This window comes from Heterodontus francisci, chromosome 1, assembly GCF_036365525.1.
Source record: "Heterodontus francisci isolate sHetFra1 chromosome 1, sHetFra1.hap1, whole genome shotgun sequence".
In the NCBI taxonomy this organism is placed as follows: domain Eukaryota; kingdom Metazoa; phylum Chordata; class Chondrichthyes; order Heterodontiformes; family Heterodontidae; genus Heterodontus; species Heterodontus francisci.
This window is the reverse complement of record NC_090371.1, coordinates 150670197-150686959: the sequence shown is the minus strand read 5'-3', so window position 1 is coordinate 150686959 and position 16763 is coordinate 150670197. Positions and strand designations below refer to the sequence as shown.

General features: G+C 46.5%; 1 protein-coding gene across 4 annotated transcripts in view; it reads left to right on the top strand.

The window, feature by feature from the left end:
* Positions 1–16763, top strand: part of tbc1d19 (TBC1 domain family, member 19) — a 225189-nt gene that overhangs the window by 124878 nt on the left and 83548 nt on the right. For all 4 annotated transcript variants that reach the window (XM_068009631.1, XM_068009553.1, XM_068009711.1 and 1 more), the window contains exon 12: positions 5995–6069. In XM_068009631.1, coding sequence (XP_067865732.1) covers positions 5995–6069 — 75 coding nt within the window. The remainder of the gene's footprint in view (positions 1–5994; positions 6070–16763) is intronic.

Here is a 16763-nt window from a genome sequence, read left to right as displayed (position 1 = left end):
ACATGAGTGAATGACAAAATCAACATTTGAGCTCACATTTGTGATCTTCATATCAAGTAAATAATGCAAGTCCCCAGTCAGAAAGGCTTTGAACTCGGGCTTACCTTTTTGTAAGTCATCAGAGAATTGCTACAAAGGCACATATCTTAGTTAACAAGCAGTTTCTAAATCTGAGTAGCAATGGTCACAGTATTACACACCTTCACAATATCTAGGTCAAGTATAAATGTATGTTTGGCCTCTCTGTATGCTTTTGTCTATGTATGTCAACAGTCATGGGTACCTGTGCATCTCAAGAGATTTCAGTTGTCATGGAAAGCTGAACACTGCAAATATTGAACTTCTGGCTGATGTATGTCAGGTAGATATTTTTCATTCATTTGGGTGGATTATGGCACCTTCTTGGCACCAACTCTGTACTGGCAAAGGTTATCATTGAGGTCATTAGTTTGATTATATTAGCTCCAGATTTCATGGTAGGTCCAAATTTGTGAGCAGTATCTTTTTCATCTTCTCACTTCCTTTTGAATCTAGTTTTTATCTCAATAAGGGATATGTTTTTTGGTTCTTAAATCTGGCATTTGTCTGGAATTGCAACTATTCCGTGATTGTGTTAAACAGCAGTATTTACATAACAAAACATGTATCTTTACCAGTGAATCAGGATTATCCCTAACAACAACTTGCATTTATTTAGCACCATTAATATTGTAAAACGTCTTAAGGTGCTTTACAGGAGCATATCAGACAAAATTTGATGTTGAGCTGCATAAGGAGATATTAGGATGGGTGACCAAAAACATGGTCAAACAGGTAGATTGTCAGAAGCATCTTCTATATTCTCACACAGTCTTCTAAAGTTTAGAACCTGCATAATATCTCTGTACAGGGATTTAGGATTTCATGGAGCATTAATGAGCCTGGCAATGTGTTGTCAGTGATCAGAAGCTGTGTGTAAGTGATCCACACTGAAGAAAAAATATGAACATGATGAATCTCTTTTTAATGAATTTCCTGATATAATTGTGCAGGCAACTGTGACGAGCTTAGAAACTTCAGAAAATTGGGAGAAATATATAATAGGCGACTGATCCAATATTGCTTACTTTATATTCTCTCCCAAAGTCAAAGTTACCCAGCTTGCATGCAAAGCCCTGTGTGATTAACTTGTATATTTAATATAGGCTAGTTGATTTCCTGTGGACATTGCTCACTTAAAGTCAGAGCATCTGGTCCTTCTGTTACCTGTCTTTGTGTTGCTGTTTCTCTGTCCATCTCACATTCTCTGATTCTGTCTGTATTTATCTTGGGCTGGATTTTATGTGGCCAACGCCGAGTATGGCGGCCATAAAAGATGGCGGCCTGCATGCGCGGTATTCACTCCGCAGAGCTGCCGCAATCTTAAATGCGGCAACTCATTAACATGCCCGGGACGGACCGCCCCCCTGATGACGTGGAGGAGGCAGACGTCCCTGGCAACGGCGTCCGGCGCCACTGCGCAGGCGCCAGTGCTATTTTTAAAGGGCTCAGAGCCCTAAATGACAATTTACATTTTTAAAGGAACAGTTAATTTACAATTATTAAAAGCAATTAAAAAAATCTTCCAGGCCCTCTCCCACGTCAACCCCCTCCCAAGAGCATTACATGTCATTCCTGCCCTCTTTCCGCCCCCCCCCCCCCCCGCACCAAAACATTTACCTTGAATATATGACCTTCTCCCCTGCCCTCCCACAAAGTTAAGAATCGTTTACCTTTGCCCCTTCCCATCACCCTTTAGACCAATCAAGTAAGTTTGACCCTGCTCCCTCCCTCCCACACTCATAAATTTACCTCCTCCCCCCCCTCTCCCCACAGGTGTTGCGCCTCGTTTCCCTGGACGGGGATTCGAAGGCGCGGCAGTGCCAGCTGCTGGGATGAAGATCGCGGCGTCACTTCAGGAGGCGCCGAGAACTTTATTACCTAAGGTATGTAAATTAATTTGATTATTTAAATGGCGGCCGAGGTCAGTGGCGGGCCTCATCTGGAGCAATCTTCATGCCCCCTGCCGCCATTCCCGATGTTGAGGGTTCTATAAAGTTCAAGCCCTCGTCTTTCCTGCTTCTCCCTCATAACTTTTTTTTTGCTTGTCTGTCTTTTTCCCTTTCCCTTTGGGTGGGAGGTGAAGAGTGGTGTGGCCAGGAGCAACTAACACCTGAACACTTGGTGAATTTTTTTATTCATTCATGGGATGTGGGTGTCGCTGGCAAGGCCAGCATTTATTGCCCTTAAGAAGGTGGTGGTGAGCTGCTTTCTTGAACCACTGCAGTCCTTGGGGTATAGGTATACCAACAGTGCTGTTAGGAAGGGCGTTCCATGATTTTGACCCAGCGGCAGTGAAGGAACGGGGATATAGTTCCAAGTCAGGATGGTGTGTGGCTTGGAGAGAAACTTGCAGGTGGTGGTGTTCCCACGTATCTGCTGCCCTTGTCCTTCTAGGTGGTAGAGGTCACAGGTTTGGAAGGTGCTGTCGAAGGAGCCTTGGTGAGTTGCTGCAGTGCATCTTGTAGATGGTACACACTGCTGCCACTGTGCGTCTGTGGTGAAGAGAAGGAATGCTGAAGTTGGTGGATGGGGTGCCAATCAAGCGGGCTGCTTTTGCGGAAAGAAGTTGCCCCTCAGCAGTTCCCTTCCCTTTCCTCACAAATCACTCTTACTACCCCATCAAGTCCCCTTATACCTTCACCTTCCCAATATCCACTCCCCTTCCTATCACATCCTTATTCATCACTATTCTACCTCTTTTTCTGTTGAACTATCCACTTAATCCCTTTATCCTCCCTCTTGCTCTACTGTCACCTTACCCTTAACCCTCTATCCACTTTCCCTCACTCCCTGCAGGGCAGTTGGCAAGAGGTTTGAGGTCCTTTGCCCCTCAACACATCTCTCTCTTCATTTCCCCAACTCTCCCTGTCCATTTGCTTCAAAGAGGCTTTGATTGCTGTCAACCGCAAATCTGATGAGAATGAGGCAAAAAACTGCCAGTCTGCCCTTCTTTGTACTTTAAAACTCTTTTTTTCTTCTCCACACATTAGAAATTAGAATCTGTGTCTTACAGGTGTTAGCATTAATATTTGACTTTTTTAAAACACAGCTGGGATAATTAATTGGCATGAAAAAGATTCCACAACTATTATGGGAACTCAGTGGCCAGATTACTGACTAGTAATCACTGATGAGTTTACATAGGCATTTCCCAGTCTATTTGTGGACATGGGGATTTAAATGGCAAAAGTTGACACAAGCAGTGCAACAATAGAAGGTAAAGTGGCGCAGATGGTAAGTGAGTACAGCTGCAAGATTTTTCTGTTCTGATGAAGGGTCACTGAACTGAAACGTTAACTCTGCTTCTCTCTCCACAGATGCTGCCAGACCTGCTGAGTATTTCCAGCATTTCTTGTTTTTATTTCAGATTTCCAGCATCTGCAGTATTTTGCTTTTATTATATTATGCAAGATTTTTTATATGTCTCTCAAAAGATTAACCTTGTTCAGATGCTGTTTGGATAACAGGGCACGTAAAACAGAATATAAAGAACTTTTCATTGTGTATTTGGACCTTATTATAGTAAAGAAGTATTGAATAAAAGGCAAATCCTTTCTGTTTGCAAAAATGTGTAACTTTTCATTAATTTGAATTAATTTGTATTGTGATCCATTCATTACTAAAATGCTGATTTTGGGGTCTTGATCTGTAATGTTTTTAAACATTTTATTCTGAGGAGGGACGTGTTGGGCAAGATTTTGCTGAAGCGGTGAAGATCCCTTTGTTGGGTGGTTTTCAGGTGGCCGGCACACTCTGGCAGGAGGCGGGACATCCCCCGCGATATTGCCAGGAGGAGGCAATTAAGAGTTAGCAGGTGGGGAAGGCGGCCAATTAAGGACAGCAGGCGGGCCTTTCATGCTGCCGGCCCAATCAGAGCGCTGGCAGTTCTGGAGCCTCGGCAGTGCCACCGAGAGTGAAGGCCACCGCTGAGGCTGCTCAGAAAATGAGGCTAGGGAGGCACCCTTGGAAGGGTCAACATTAAATACGTTCTTACCTGGACCAAGTAGGCACAGAATGGAGGAAAACCCCTCCTGTGGCAGCATTGAATCCGCGGGCATGTCATTTGCTTCCAGCTGCCCCGTCTCTGAGTCATGAAGCCTCCAACTACAACGAGCCCTACCTGCCACCACGAAAAGCCACAGGGAGGCCGCCTCCATACAGCTGCCGGCCTTCCCACATGGTGGGGTGCAGCTCCACCCCGGCAAAATGCCAGCGTCCTGGGAAAATTGCCCTTAACTGGACTATTAATCATTCAAATAAAAGCAAAATACTGCGGATGCTGGAAATCTGAAACAAAAACAAGAAATGCTGGAATCACTCAGCAGGTCTGGCAGCATCTGTGGAAAGAGAAGCAGAGTTAACGTTTCGAGTCAGTGACCCTTCTTCCGAAGAATGCTGATTCCAGCATTTCTTGTTTTTGTTATTAATCATTCAAACTTCCCTGGCAGCAGGACTGTGTTGGGCATTGTCCTGATGCATCTCCCCTGCATTTGACCGCCCCCTCCCCACACCCCTCCCCTCCTCCCCCACCACCTGGGGGCCAGTAAAATTCTGCCTCTTGTGTCTGTAGGAAGAACACTTAAGATAAAGAAAAATGAAATTAATTGTAAAGTAGGAGCTTATGCTAAGTCTTGTGAGTAATGCCAAACAAATTGTGTGGCATTTTTTCCATTTGAACCTGGACAGTGGTATTATTTAATTCACTTCTGTTACTTTGAGTATTCAAGGATGATTTCAATTATTGTGATTTATTGGTTTCCTAAATTCATTGAGATTTGATCTGTAATATTCTTGCATAGTGTCACTGTGCAGTGTGATTAGACTATACAAAATGGATTTATCAAGTGGCATCAGTTATATATAGTATTAAGAATGCAATGTAAGATACCTGTGAATTGTGTGCAGTTGGAATGTTTGACAGATATTACAAGTTTTGTAGCCAAGTTACACAGAGGGAAGATTGTTCTTTACACACCATAATTGTATTGATTAATTTCTTTCGATTTCCTTGTTTAGTGTATTATAGAAACAGCCACTGTGTTAAACCTGTGACGAGTGATGTTCCAGTACTGGTCATCACAGCAAGAATTACACACAGAATATATCTGAGTAAAAAAGGTTTGAACATAAGAAATAGGAGCAGGAATAGCCATTCAGCCCTTCGAGTCCGCTCCGCCATTCAATGAGATCATGGCTGATCTTCTAATTCAACAACATTTTCCTGCACTATCCCCGTAATCCTTGATGTTTTTAATATGTAGAAATCTATTGATCTCTGTCTGGAACATACTCAATGACTGAGCCTCCACAGCCCTCTGGGGCAGAGAATTTCAAAGATTCACCACCCTCTGAGTGAAGAAATTCCTCCTCATCTCAGTCCTTAATGGCCTGTCCTTTATTCTGACACTGTGTCCCCTGGTTCTGGACTCCACAGTCAGGGGAAACATCCTTCCTGCATCAACCCTGTCGAGCCCTGTAAGAATTTTGTATGAATGAGATCACCTCTCATTCTTCTAAATGCCAGATAATAAAGGCCCAGTCTATTTAATCTTTCCTCATAGGACAATCCCTCCAACCCCAGAATTAGTTTGGTGAACCTTTGTTGCACTTCCTCTACGGCAAGTATATTTTTCCTTAGGTCAGGAGACCAAAATTGTACACAATACTCCAGGTGCCGTCTCACCAAGGCACTATATAATTGCATTAAGACATCTTTATTCCTATATGCAAATCCTCTTGTAATGAAGGCCAACTTCATTTGCCTTCTTAATTGCTTTGAATAGATACTTATGAGGAACCGTCTGTCCAGTTTATATAACATAATCAAGATGTTTTGAACTTCAGATATGTAAAACTTCTTTATCTTTATCTTTAGTGACTGAAGCATTGACTAATTTTTTTCTGTATTTGCAGGATTCCTTATATTATGAACAACTGAAATCGAATGTGATTCAACATGATCTTTTAGTTGACAGCCTCATCTACAAGGTATGAAACAAATCTGTTTTTTTCCCTTTTCCACCAGAGGCACAGCTGAGTGACAGGAAAAGATGAGATCTGGCGCCTGTGACACTGTGTCTCTCCTTCCTGGTTCCGGCACACGTACATGGTGACTCACTACAAGATCCTTCCTCTAATGCTCATGTAGTGTCAGTCTCTGGACTGGTGGCTATGAGAGTATGCTCAAGTGATGGTGCATCTTCATTATTGTTCTATTCATCTTCCTCCACGGGCTGAGGACCATCAACATCCTGGTGACCTGAAATTAAAAGGGCGCAATGGATTAGTTGTGAAGTTGTGAGAGCAGAGAGGTAAAAGTGTGCTGACAGCACCTGCAGTTTCTCATTCAGAGTCTGAGCTGAGGGAGATGTGGGAGGAGAGGAGGAAGGTTAGGTATGAATAAACCCAGCTGTGCAATTCTTCCAGAGTCACCATTGACCATGGCCCTTTCCCATTATGGACGGTACCATTTCCTCAAAGGGTATGCAGTCACATGTTCCTCCACCAGTGGCAGTCTGCTGCCTCGTAGTATGTGCCAGCTTGTACTGCAAGAGGCAGCTATGTCACTGAGAGTCTTACAGTATGCTTGGGTGATATGACTGTCAACTTGATTGTCTTCCTTGGCTCCTCCACCCTCACCTGCAACAATAGGTGCAAGGAGCTCTTGGACTTCTTTGTCACCAAGATCGAAACCATCTGATCAGCTGTCTTTGCCACGTCACTCCTTTCCATGAGTCCATCGGGCCAAACTTCCCCTAATGTTGCCCCCCTATCCTAGTCCTGAACTTGTATCTTTCTCCAGTTTTCCTCCCATTGCCCCTCTTTCCCTCATCTTGTCCATAAGACCCACCTCCTGCTCCATCTATTCCCATTAAACTACTCCCCAGATTGGAGGGTAGCTAATGTAACCCCACTATTTAAAAAGGGAGGTAGAGAGAAAATAGGGAATTATAGACCAGTCAGCCTGACGTCGGTTGTGGGGAAAATTCTAGAGTCCATTATCAAAGACTTTATAGCAGAACACTTGGAGAACAGTAGAGGAATCGGACAGAGTCAGCATGGATTTACAAAAGGGAAATCATGCTTGACAAATCTACTAGAATTCTTCGAGGATGGAACTAGTAGAGTTGATGAGGGGGAGCCAGTCGATGTGGTTTATTTGGACTTTCAACAGGCTTTCGACAAAGTCCCACATAAGAGATTAGCGTGTAAAATTAAAGCGCATGGGATTGGGGGTAGTGTATTGCGATGGATAGAAAATTGGTTGGCAGACAGGAAACAGAGTAGGAATAAACGGGTCTATTTCCGAATGTCAGGCAGTGACTAGTGGGGTACCGCAGGGATCGGTGATAGGACCCCAGTTATTCACAATATATATTAATGATTTAGATGAGGGAACTAAATGTAATATCTCCAAATTTGCAGATGACACAAAACTGAGTGGGAGGGTGAGTTGTGAGGAGAATGCAGAGAGGCTTCAGGGTGATTTGGACAAGTTGAGTGAGTGGACAAATGCATGGCAGATGCATTATAATGTGGGTAAATGTGAGGTTATCCACTTTGGTAGCAAAAACAGGAAGGCAGATTATTATCTGAACGGCTATAAACTGAGAGAGGGGAATATGCAGCGACCTGGGTGTTCTCGTACACAAGTCGCTGAAGGTAAGCATGCAGGTGGTAAAAAAGGCAAATGGTATGTTGGCCTTCATAGTGAGATGATTCGAGTATAGGAGCAGGGATGTCTTGCTGCAATTATACAGGGCCTTGGTGAGGCTACACCTGGAATATTGTGTGCAGTTTTGGTCTCCTTATCTGAGGAAGGATGTTCTTGTTATAGAGGGAGTGCAGCGAAGGTTTACCAGACTGATTCTTTGGATGGCGGGACTGACGCATGAGGAGAGGTTGTTAGGATTATATTCGCTGGAGTTCAGACGAGTGAGAGGGGATTTCATAGAAACCTATAAAATTCTAACAGGACTTGACAGGATAGATGCAGGAAGGATGTTCCTGATGGTGGGGGAGTCCAGAACCAGGGGTCAAAGTCTAAGGATATGGGGTAAACCTTTCAGGACTGAGATGAGGAGAAATTTCTTCACCCAGAGAGTGGTGAGCCTGTGGAATTTGCTACCACAGAAAGCAGTTGAGGCCAAAACATTGTATGTTTTCAAGAAGGAGTTAGATGTAGCTTTTGGGTCTAAAGGGATCAAAGGGAAAACGGGAACAGGCTACTGAGTTGGATGATCAGCCATGATCACAATGAATGGCATAGCAGGCTCGAAGGGCCAAATGGCTGACTCCTGCTCCTATTTTCTATGTTTCTAAACTGCTGTCATGCACATCAGCACATCAGAAGTGCGATGACACAACATTCACGGACTAACTCTGAAGAGTTATGAAAAAACCGACTGTGTCTTTAAAAAATTAACCTTTATTTTGAAAAGTGAACAGTGTTCCAAAATGGCCGTTCTTAAGACTGAGATGGTGAAATTTGAATTTAATTAATAAATCTGGAATTTAAAAAAAGCTAGTCTTATGCTGGCCAAGAAACCATTGTCAATTGTTGTAAAACCCCATCTGGTTTACTAATGTCCTTTAGGGATGGAAATCTGCTGTCCTTACCTGGTTTGGCCTACATGTGATTCCAGGCCCACAGCAGTGTAGTTGACTCTTAAATGCCCTCTGAAATGGCCGAGCAAGCCATTCAGTTCAAGGACAATTAGGGATGGGCAATAAATGCTGGCCTAGTCAGCGGCACCCACATCCCATGAACAAATAAAAAAAAAAGTGATCCACCATCTTCAACAGAACCTTCAATCAAGATAGAAATCTACAATCAGCTCAGGCCTGCAACTATGTAGAACTTGAGTCTCAGGAGAATTCAACATGTTTATTGTAACCCTTCTCCACCACTAAAACCCACCTACCTCTTTCCCTTCTCTATCAGTTTCTTCTTCTGTGCGTGCGAGCGAATGCGTGAGTGGTTGCGGTTGCGAAAATTTCGGGATAAGGCGCATTGATCAATAAATAATTGACTTTCTGTTTTTAAAACCTACAAGAAAACGTGTCGCTGTCTGTTTATTTGAAAAATAAAACACCAAGGGACTAAACTCTTAATACAAAGACACTTGCTGCAGTCAGGCGGGGATTTGTACAGTGGGAACCACCCATGTCACACCACGTGGCCGTAACACTGTTGATCACCCAACTTCCCTCCTGGACCCCATGTTAGCCAATATTGTCAATGGTTCTCTCTCTTCAGGTGTTGTCCTTGTCGCTCGTAAAACTGCCATCACCACCCTTCTTCTCAAAGAAACATTGCTTGACCCCACCATCCTTGCAAACTACCGCCCTGTCTCCAAACTCCTTTTCCTCTCCAAAGTCCTTGAACATGATGTTGCCTCCCAAATCCGTGCCCATCTTGTGTAGAACTCCATGTTTGAATCCCTCCAATCAAATTTACATCCCTGTCGCATACCAAAATGGCTCTTATCAAAATCACAAATAACATCCTATTTGACTGTGACAAAGTTTAACTATCCCTCCTTATCCTTCTCGACACGCCTGCAGCTTTTGACACAATTGACCTGAACAAACCATCCTCCTTGAGCGCCTCTCCACTGTCGTCCAGCTGGGTGGGACTGCTGTCACCTGGTTTCATTCTTATCTATCTAATCATAGCCAGGGTATCACTTGCAATGGTTTCTTTTCCTGCTCCCACACCATTACCTCTCGTGTCCCCCAATGAATTATCCTTGGACCCTCCTATTTCTCATCTACATGCTATTCCTTGGCGACGTCACCTGAAAGCACGGTGTTAGTTTTCACATGTATGTCGATGCCACCCAACTGTACCTCACCACCACTTCTCTTGACTTGTCCACTGTTGCAAAATTATCAGACTGCTTATCTGGCAAATATTGGGAAGATGGAAGCCATTGTTTTCAGTCCCCGTTCCAAACTCAACTCCTTAGCTTCCAACTGCATCCCTCTTCCTGGCAACAATCTGACTTCTCAATCTTGGTGCCATATTTGACCTTGAGATGAGCTTCCGAACTCATATTCGTGCCATCACTAAGACTGCCTATTTCCACCTCCGTAACATTGCCAGACGGCACCACTGCCTCTCCTCATCTGCTGCTGAAACCCTCATTTATGCCTTTGTTACCTCTATACTTGACTATTCCAATGCACTCCAATGGCCTCCCACATTCTACCCTCTGTAAACTTGAGGTCATGCAAAACTCTGCTGCCTGTGTCTTAACTCGCACCAAGTCCCATTCACCTATCACCCCTGTGCTCACTGACCAGTTGGGTTCTGGTCAAGCAATGTTTTAATGTTAAAATTTTCATGCTTGTTTTCAGATTCCCTCCGTGGCCTTGCCCCTCTCGATCTCTGTAATCTCCAGCAGCTCCACAACCCTCTTAGATATCTGTGCTCTGATTCTGCTCTCTTGAGTATCCCTGATTTTAATCGCTCCAACATTGGTGGCCGCGCCTATAATTGCCTAAGCTCTGGAATTCCTTCACTACACCTCTCCGCTTTTCTACCTCGCTTTCCTCCTTTACGACACTCCTTAAAATCTACCTCTTTGACTTGTTCTGATGAAGGGTTGCAAACCTGAAACGTTAACTCTGTTTCTCTCTCCACAGGTGTTGCCAGACCTGCTGAGTATTTCCAGCACTTTCTGTTCTCATTTCAGAGTTCCAGCATCTGCAGTATTTTGCTGTTTTCCCTTTGACCTAGGTTTTGGTTATCTGACCTTATAGCTTTTTATGTGGTTCGGTGTCATATTTTGTTTTATAATGCTTCTGTGAAGCCCGTTGGGATGTGTTATTACATTAAAGGTACTATATTTATATAAGTTGCTGTTGTTGTTGCCATGATTGAATTGCTGCCAGTGTGTGATTCTCATGCCCGTTTTCCCTTGTTATTTCATTTAACACCCCACAAAGTACTGCTGCGGTGATAGTTAACAAACAAAGATGTTTCTGATTCTATTGAAAAGTAAAGAAATGTGTTCTTGACCTATATCTATTCATTGTTCAGCTATTTATAAAAGATGGGTGCCGGGGTCATGATTTGTGACCTGCCCACGCCCATTTGCCTATGACCCCTACGCACAGCAGGGGGGCCCAGCAGCACTGTTTGCAGACTAAGAGGTACAGCTAGCCTGTTCTTCAAAGCAGACTATATATTAAAGGGAAATTCACAAAAGTAGTTCTGCAATGTACATTATTGCAAAGTGAACACTAGGGAAGAAAGATGGATCCATAGTGATGGATGCTGCACTGGAAGCATTAATTGTGCAGGTGGGCAGGAGCAGAGATGCCATGGATCATGGGAGTGCGGGGTGGGTGGTGGTGGCCAGGTGATCATCAAAGACCATCCTCAAAAGGGTTTGGGAGCTGGTGGCCAGGAAGGTAGGAAGATCTACTCCTGGAGTCTGGACCTGAGGACCTGACAGCAGTGCCACACAAACTCATGCTGGTGATCAATGTCAGTGAATGCATCTTCACTTAAAATTTTCTACCCACCATGACACAGTCTCTCGTGTTTCTAAATGCACCACAGCGCCATAACTCAGACAACAGCACTCTCTGGTACACAGGGCTCACTTCTAACAGCCAGATACTCCACCTCACCCTCACACAGCAATCAATGCTACCAGTCACACGCTCACCTCTCACTCCCTCCACATACCTCCAGTTATTCAGTTATGGCAGGCATATCAATCAAACAACGCGATAAAACCATTGGCATTCTGCCCTCTCTCTTGCAGGACAAGGTGGCACGCAATAAAAGGGAGCAGAGCAGAACTGGTGAGGGCAAGGATGCCTGCATCTCCTGAGCCTTATAGAGGAGATGGTTGTCCGCATCATGGAGCCGACTGCAATGAGACCAGTGCCATCCTACATCACTGAGGACATTGTGAATTATTGCATGTTCCTGCCTAAGGCCACTTCTCAACTCCCAGCTCAGCCTCATCCTGCTATCTGACATGATGCGCAAGCTGCTAATGGTGTCATCATGGACCTCATGCTTTCCATCCCATCCCACTTCCCCCACATCAACATTCCCCTTCAGAGGACTCAGATGAGGATGTCGATGGGGAGGTATACAGAAAAATGCTGAATGGGCATGCACACCCAGATGCTGCATTGGCTGGCATGCCAGACAGCCTCCTGCCTCATTCAAGGAGTATGCGGGCTTCCTACTCCAAATAAGCAGCGGGGATGGCACAGAGCTTGCCCTTTTCGCTGCCTCTGCTCCTGCTCCCTTCCATTCTGCAGATCTAGAGTCATTGTCAGTGCTGCACCCCCAACCTGTTGAAGCTTTTGGGCTGGATTTAGTTAACCCACAGCAGGTTCTGGTGGCGAACTTGGAAGTGGGCGTCATTGCCGCTCGTCATGTCTGCAGCCGGCCCACCATAATCAAGTGGTGGCCAGCCAATTATCATAATGGGGACGTGGGTCCTGTCTAAACATGTGACAGGAACAGCCTCCGAGGCAATAATTATGGCGTAAGATGACTCCAGAGCAGGTGCAGGCGCTATATTTAAAGCCCAGCCAGCCCTGGTTGTATTGTTGTCTTTGAGTCATTTACTCTTTGCTGATTGCTGCTGAACCCAGTGTGGTAGTGACTCCTGGACCATCCCCACCCCACCGGAGAAGGACACTGCACTATGGCAGAGGCAAGACACTGGGTGACCCCGACAGTTTCACGATACCTCCCTGGAGATTCTCCGCCAGGCTGCAAGGGAAAGGTGGGAGGTTCTCTTCCCCAGGGATGGCAAGAAGAGGGCCTTCTGCCTGACCAAGGAAGCCTGGATGGAGATCACAGAGAAGATAAGCAGTCGTGGGGTCACCCCCTGAACATGGGTGCCGTGCAGGAAGAGAGTCAATTACCTCCTTCGTTCTGCCAAAGTGCATGCTCCACACCACTCTCCTCTTTGGGGATTGCATGTGGCTACGCAGGAGGCAATGGGACATGTGGAGGGAGTGCCCACAAAAGCACTGGGACAGGGGGTTAGGCATCACCACATCCTGCCACATGCATGGCTGCATCTCGGCTAGAAGCCACTTTCACAGCTCATCCCCATTTCCTCATCTGAGAGTAAACATGGGGAGGAGACATATAGGCAACCCCAGTAGGGGTCAAGGAACTGCTACTAGCAGAGCTGCTCGCTCGCTCTTCCTGTGAAGTCTTACTATCTCCCTTTTTCCACTTGCAGGACCAGTGGGCCTATAACAGCAGGGAGATCTCAATATTTAGCGGAGGAATTCCAGAAAAACTGCCTCTCTCGATGACCGAGACAGGAGGTATTGGAGTTAGCGGGGACCCAGCGAGGCTGCTCAGTAGCAGATGTTGAAACTGGAGTCTCTGTGCAAGACATCCAGCACACCCGTAGAGATCCACATCACACATGGCTGACATGAAGAGATCTGAATGCCTAACCCCCACACATGTTTGTGTTCTCTCATGCAGGTCGGCATCTACAGGAGGCTCCAACTGAAGGGGGACCGCTGTCGGAGGATGCACCGTCACATGACTCTCCTGCAGCTTCCACCAGTGCATATAAGTTCACCTTGCTGGGTATGCGTTCGGTCTTAGAATCAGGATCACAAGCTGGTGTGAGCACCACACACTGGCTGAGCAGCTGGCTGAGGCTGTGACAGCCAAGACCACTGTGTGTGGCCAGGCCCCTGCTGAGCCTCGGGCTAATGATGAGCATCCGGTGTCGACAGCACAGGGCATGCTGAAGATGCAGAGAGAGGTAAGGCAACATCCGGCGGAGCTGCCAGAGGCAATGCATAACCATGAGCGGACGATGGAGGAGTCCATCCATGCCATGACTGCTGCCATGTCTCAGGCCTATGAGTGGATGGCTTCCTCCATTGAGAGAATGGCAGCCCTTGCGGAGAGCCAGATTCCACAGATGTGCACAGACCTGCACACCATTGCCTTGGCCATGAGTTCGATGCAGAAGTAGCAAGTCGAGGGAAGGACGAGATGCCTGGAGTCTTCTACAGGTCCTCGTCCTTCTCTGGTGAGCAGGAAGGTTCACGTAAGCCTTGAAAGGGTGGAAAAGAGGTTGACCTCCCAGCTGGGGGCTCCCCTTAGGGCACTCTGAGTGTGGACAGCGGCTCCTCAGCCCATCCGCCAGTGAACCCACTCCAGTAGCAGCGACGCCTAAGGAGAGTCCTTCACCTGTGCAGGAAACTCTCAGGCAGCTAGGGCCCTCCAGGTCTCCGGCAGCCAGAGGACAGCCACCAAAGTCATCCCAGGCCAAGGGGCAGCCTGATCAGCAGCCTGCTGCAAGCTCTGCTGCTTTCGCAGGGATCACACCTCATAGAAGCATTCGTAAATGTATTTAAAAAAAACACTGAGACACACTTGGTGTTTTGCGGGTGTTTATTATTTGTCATTTGTTTTGTATTGTAAGGTTTTATCGTTATAGCAGTTAACATTCGTTGTGGAAAATGCTTATTCTTTCATGTCTTAATTCTAAGATGCTGTCTTCACCCTTCTTTCTCCCTTATTGGGCTGCACATCCCTCCCATGGTAAGCATCTCAGATAGGACAGAGCACGTGGTTAAACTGGGTGCTCGGCACAGAATCCAGATCAAAAGGAGGCAATAGATTGAATCCATTGAGGTGAGGCTTTATTGAGTTCACTCTGAGAGGCATCATGGTGGCTGGAAGCGGGTAAGCATGAGATTGTCTCTTGCCTCCCTGGCCCATTGCTCAATGTGCCTGGTCTCTGGTGTAAGGGGTTCAAGATCCAGTGCTGCCTTCTCAGTAACCTCCTCCGCGTTCTCCTTGTTGGTTGAGGAGTAGCGTTCAATCATGTCACCAGGCACCAGAATCTTATTTTCAGCGCCTAATGGTCTGTTTGATGGGCGCTCGGGTAGAGCTGTGGCAAGTTTTGTACCTTTCCTCTGCTGAATTGCGAGGGTTCCTCAGAGGCGTCAGTAGCCATGTCTTCAATGGGTAGCCTTTATTCCTAGAATCCATCCCTGAAGGCGAGCGGGGGTCCTGAAAAGCTGTGGTACCTGGGACTGTTGAAGTATGTAGATGTCATGGCTGCTTCCCAGGAAGTAGGCACACACCTACAGGAAATGCTTTTGGTAGTTGCAGTCCAGTTGAACGTTGATGGAATGAAAGTCCATCCTATTGATGAAGGCGGCTGGCTGGTCCGTGGGAGCCTTGATTGCCACATGCGTACAATCTATCACACCTTACACCCAGGGGAATTCAGCGATGGCCCTCTCTGCCTGACTGTCAGTGTCGATCCGCTAGTGCCCTTGGTCACCGGACCTCTTGAACAGGGCATTGGTCACCTCCTTGATGCGGCGGTGGGCTGCTGCCTGGGAGACCCCCCACACATGTACTCAGTTGATCCCTGGAAAGATCCAGACGCATAAAAGTTAAATGCCACTCTGATCTTCAGGGCCACTGGCATAGGGTGACCACCAAATCCCACAGGTCGCAACTCGTCCTGCAGCATAGTACAGAAGTTGGTGACGGCCTCCCTGGAGAGTTGTAGTCTTGGCTGACAATGCTGCTTTGACGTTTGGAGATAGCTGAGTCGGGTCCGGTGCGCTCTGTCATAGGTGGGCCCTTCTTGGCATGGATAGCTGTTGTTGCTCTCATCGTGGAGCTTCATAAGCAGGCGCAGCTGCTTGTTGGCCCTCCCTTCATCTGAGGCGCTGCATCATGACATGGGGGTCCACAAAGATAGGGGTGTATGAGGCCCATGCCAGGTTATTAGTAGGCCACCAGAGTGCTATCCTTGCAGAGACAAATTTGCCTTGTTACTTTTTGCCTTTGCTACTCATCTCGGCTTACCCACTAATGGTCTTTAGTGCCCAACCTTGCTGAGACCCAGCCCTCCTACCTGATAGTATGGTCACCCGGCCCTCTTACCTGATCGTATGGCCACCTGTGCAGATCACCCAGCAGTATAGCCAACCTGTCCTGCCACGTCAGACCACTCCCACCCAAGACCAAGCTCACCCGTGTCGACCTCCCGGGACCAAGCCCACTTGTGCAGAGTTCACAGCACTGCAGGCAGACAGTGGCTCCGCTCCACACTTTTCAACGGCTGGGAATCTGAAGGGACATGAGGGCAGCCCATTGTTCACTTAATTCCAAGACCCCCATTGAATCACTTTCAATTGCATGCAAATGGATTATAACTATCAGTTCAGCAGTTTAAATTGCAGTCCCCCTGTTGTGTCAGGTCAGCAACACTACCTTTGTGTTTTCCCTTCGCTGACTAAATCCGGAACTGACGTCACGATGTCAGATTTCCAGGTAGATGCATCTCATGCTATTCCCCGGCCCTCCACACCTCCATTCCCATTCCAAATGGCCTCGCTAAATTCATTCCTTTGTGTGCACAGGTGACTGTTTCTCAGCACAGCCACAGCTCCCCCAACCCCAGCATGAGGATGTCGCAACATTCTCTGACAAATTCAGGGACTCACCAAACACCCCCAGAAACACTCCAGAATACTTCCAGACACTTTGCAATATATAAGTTCCAATAATTGAGCACCTGCAATCAGGATGCCTGGTCTTTCAAATAACGCTCTTGCAGGGCCCATCTTGCAGCTACTCACTTGTTGAGAGATGCTGCTTGGGCATTCATTGGCCAAATTTGGGATCCTGGCGTTGC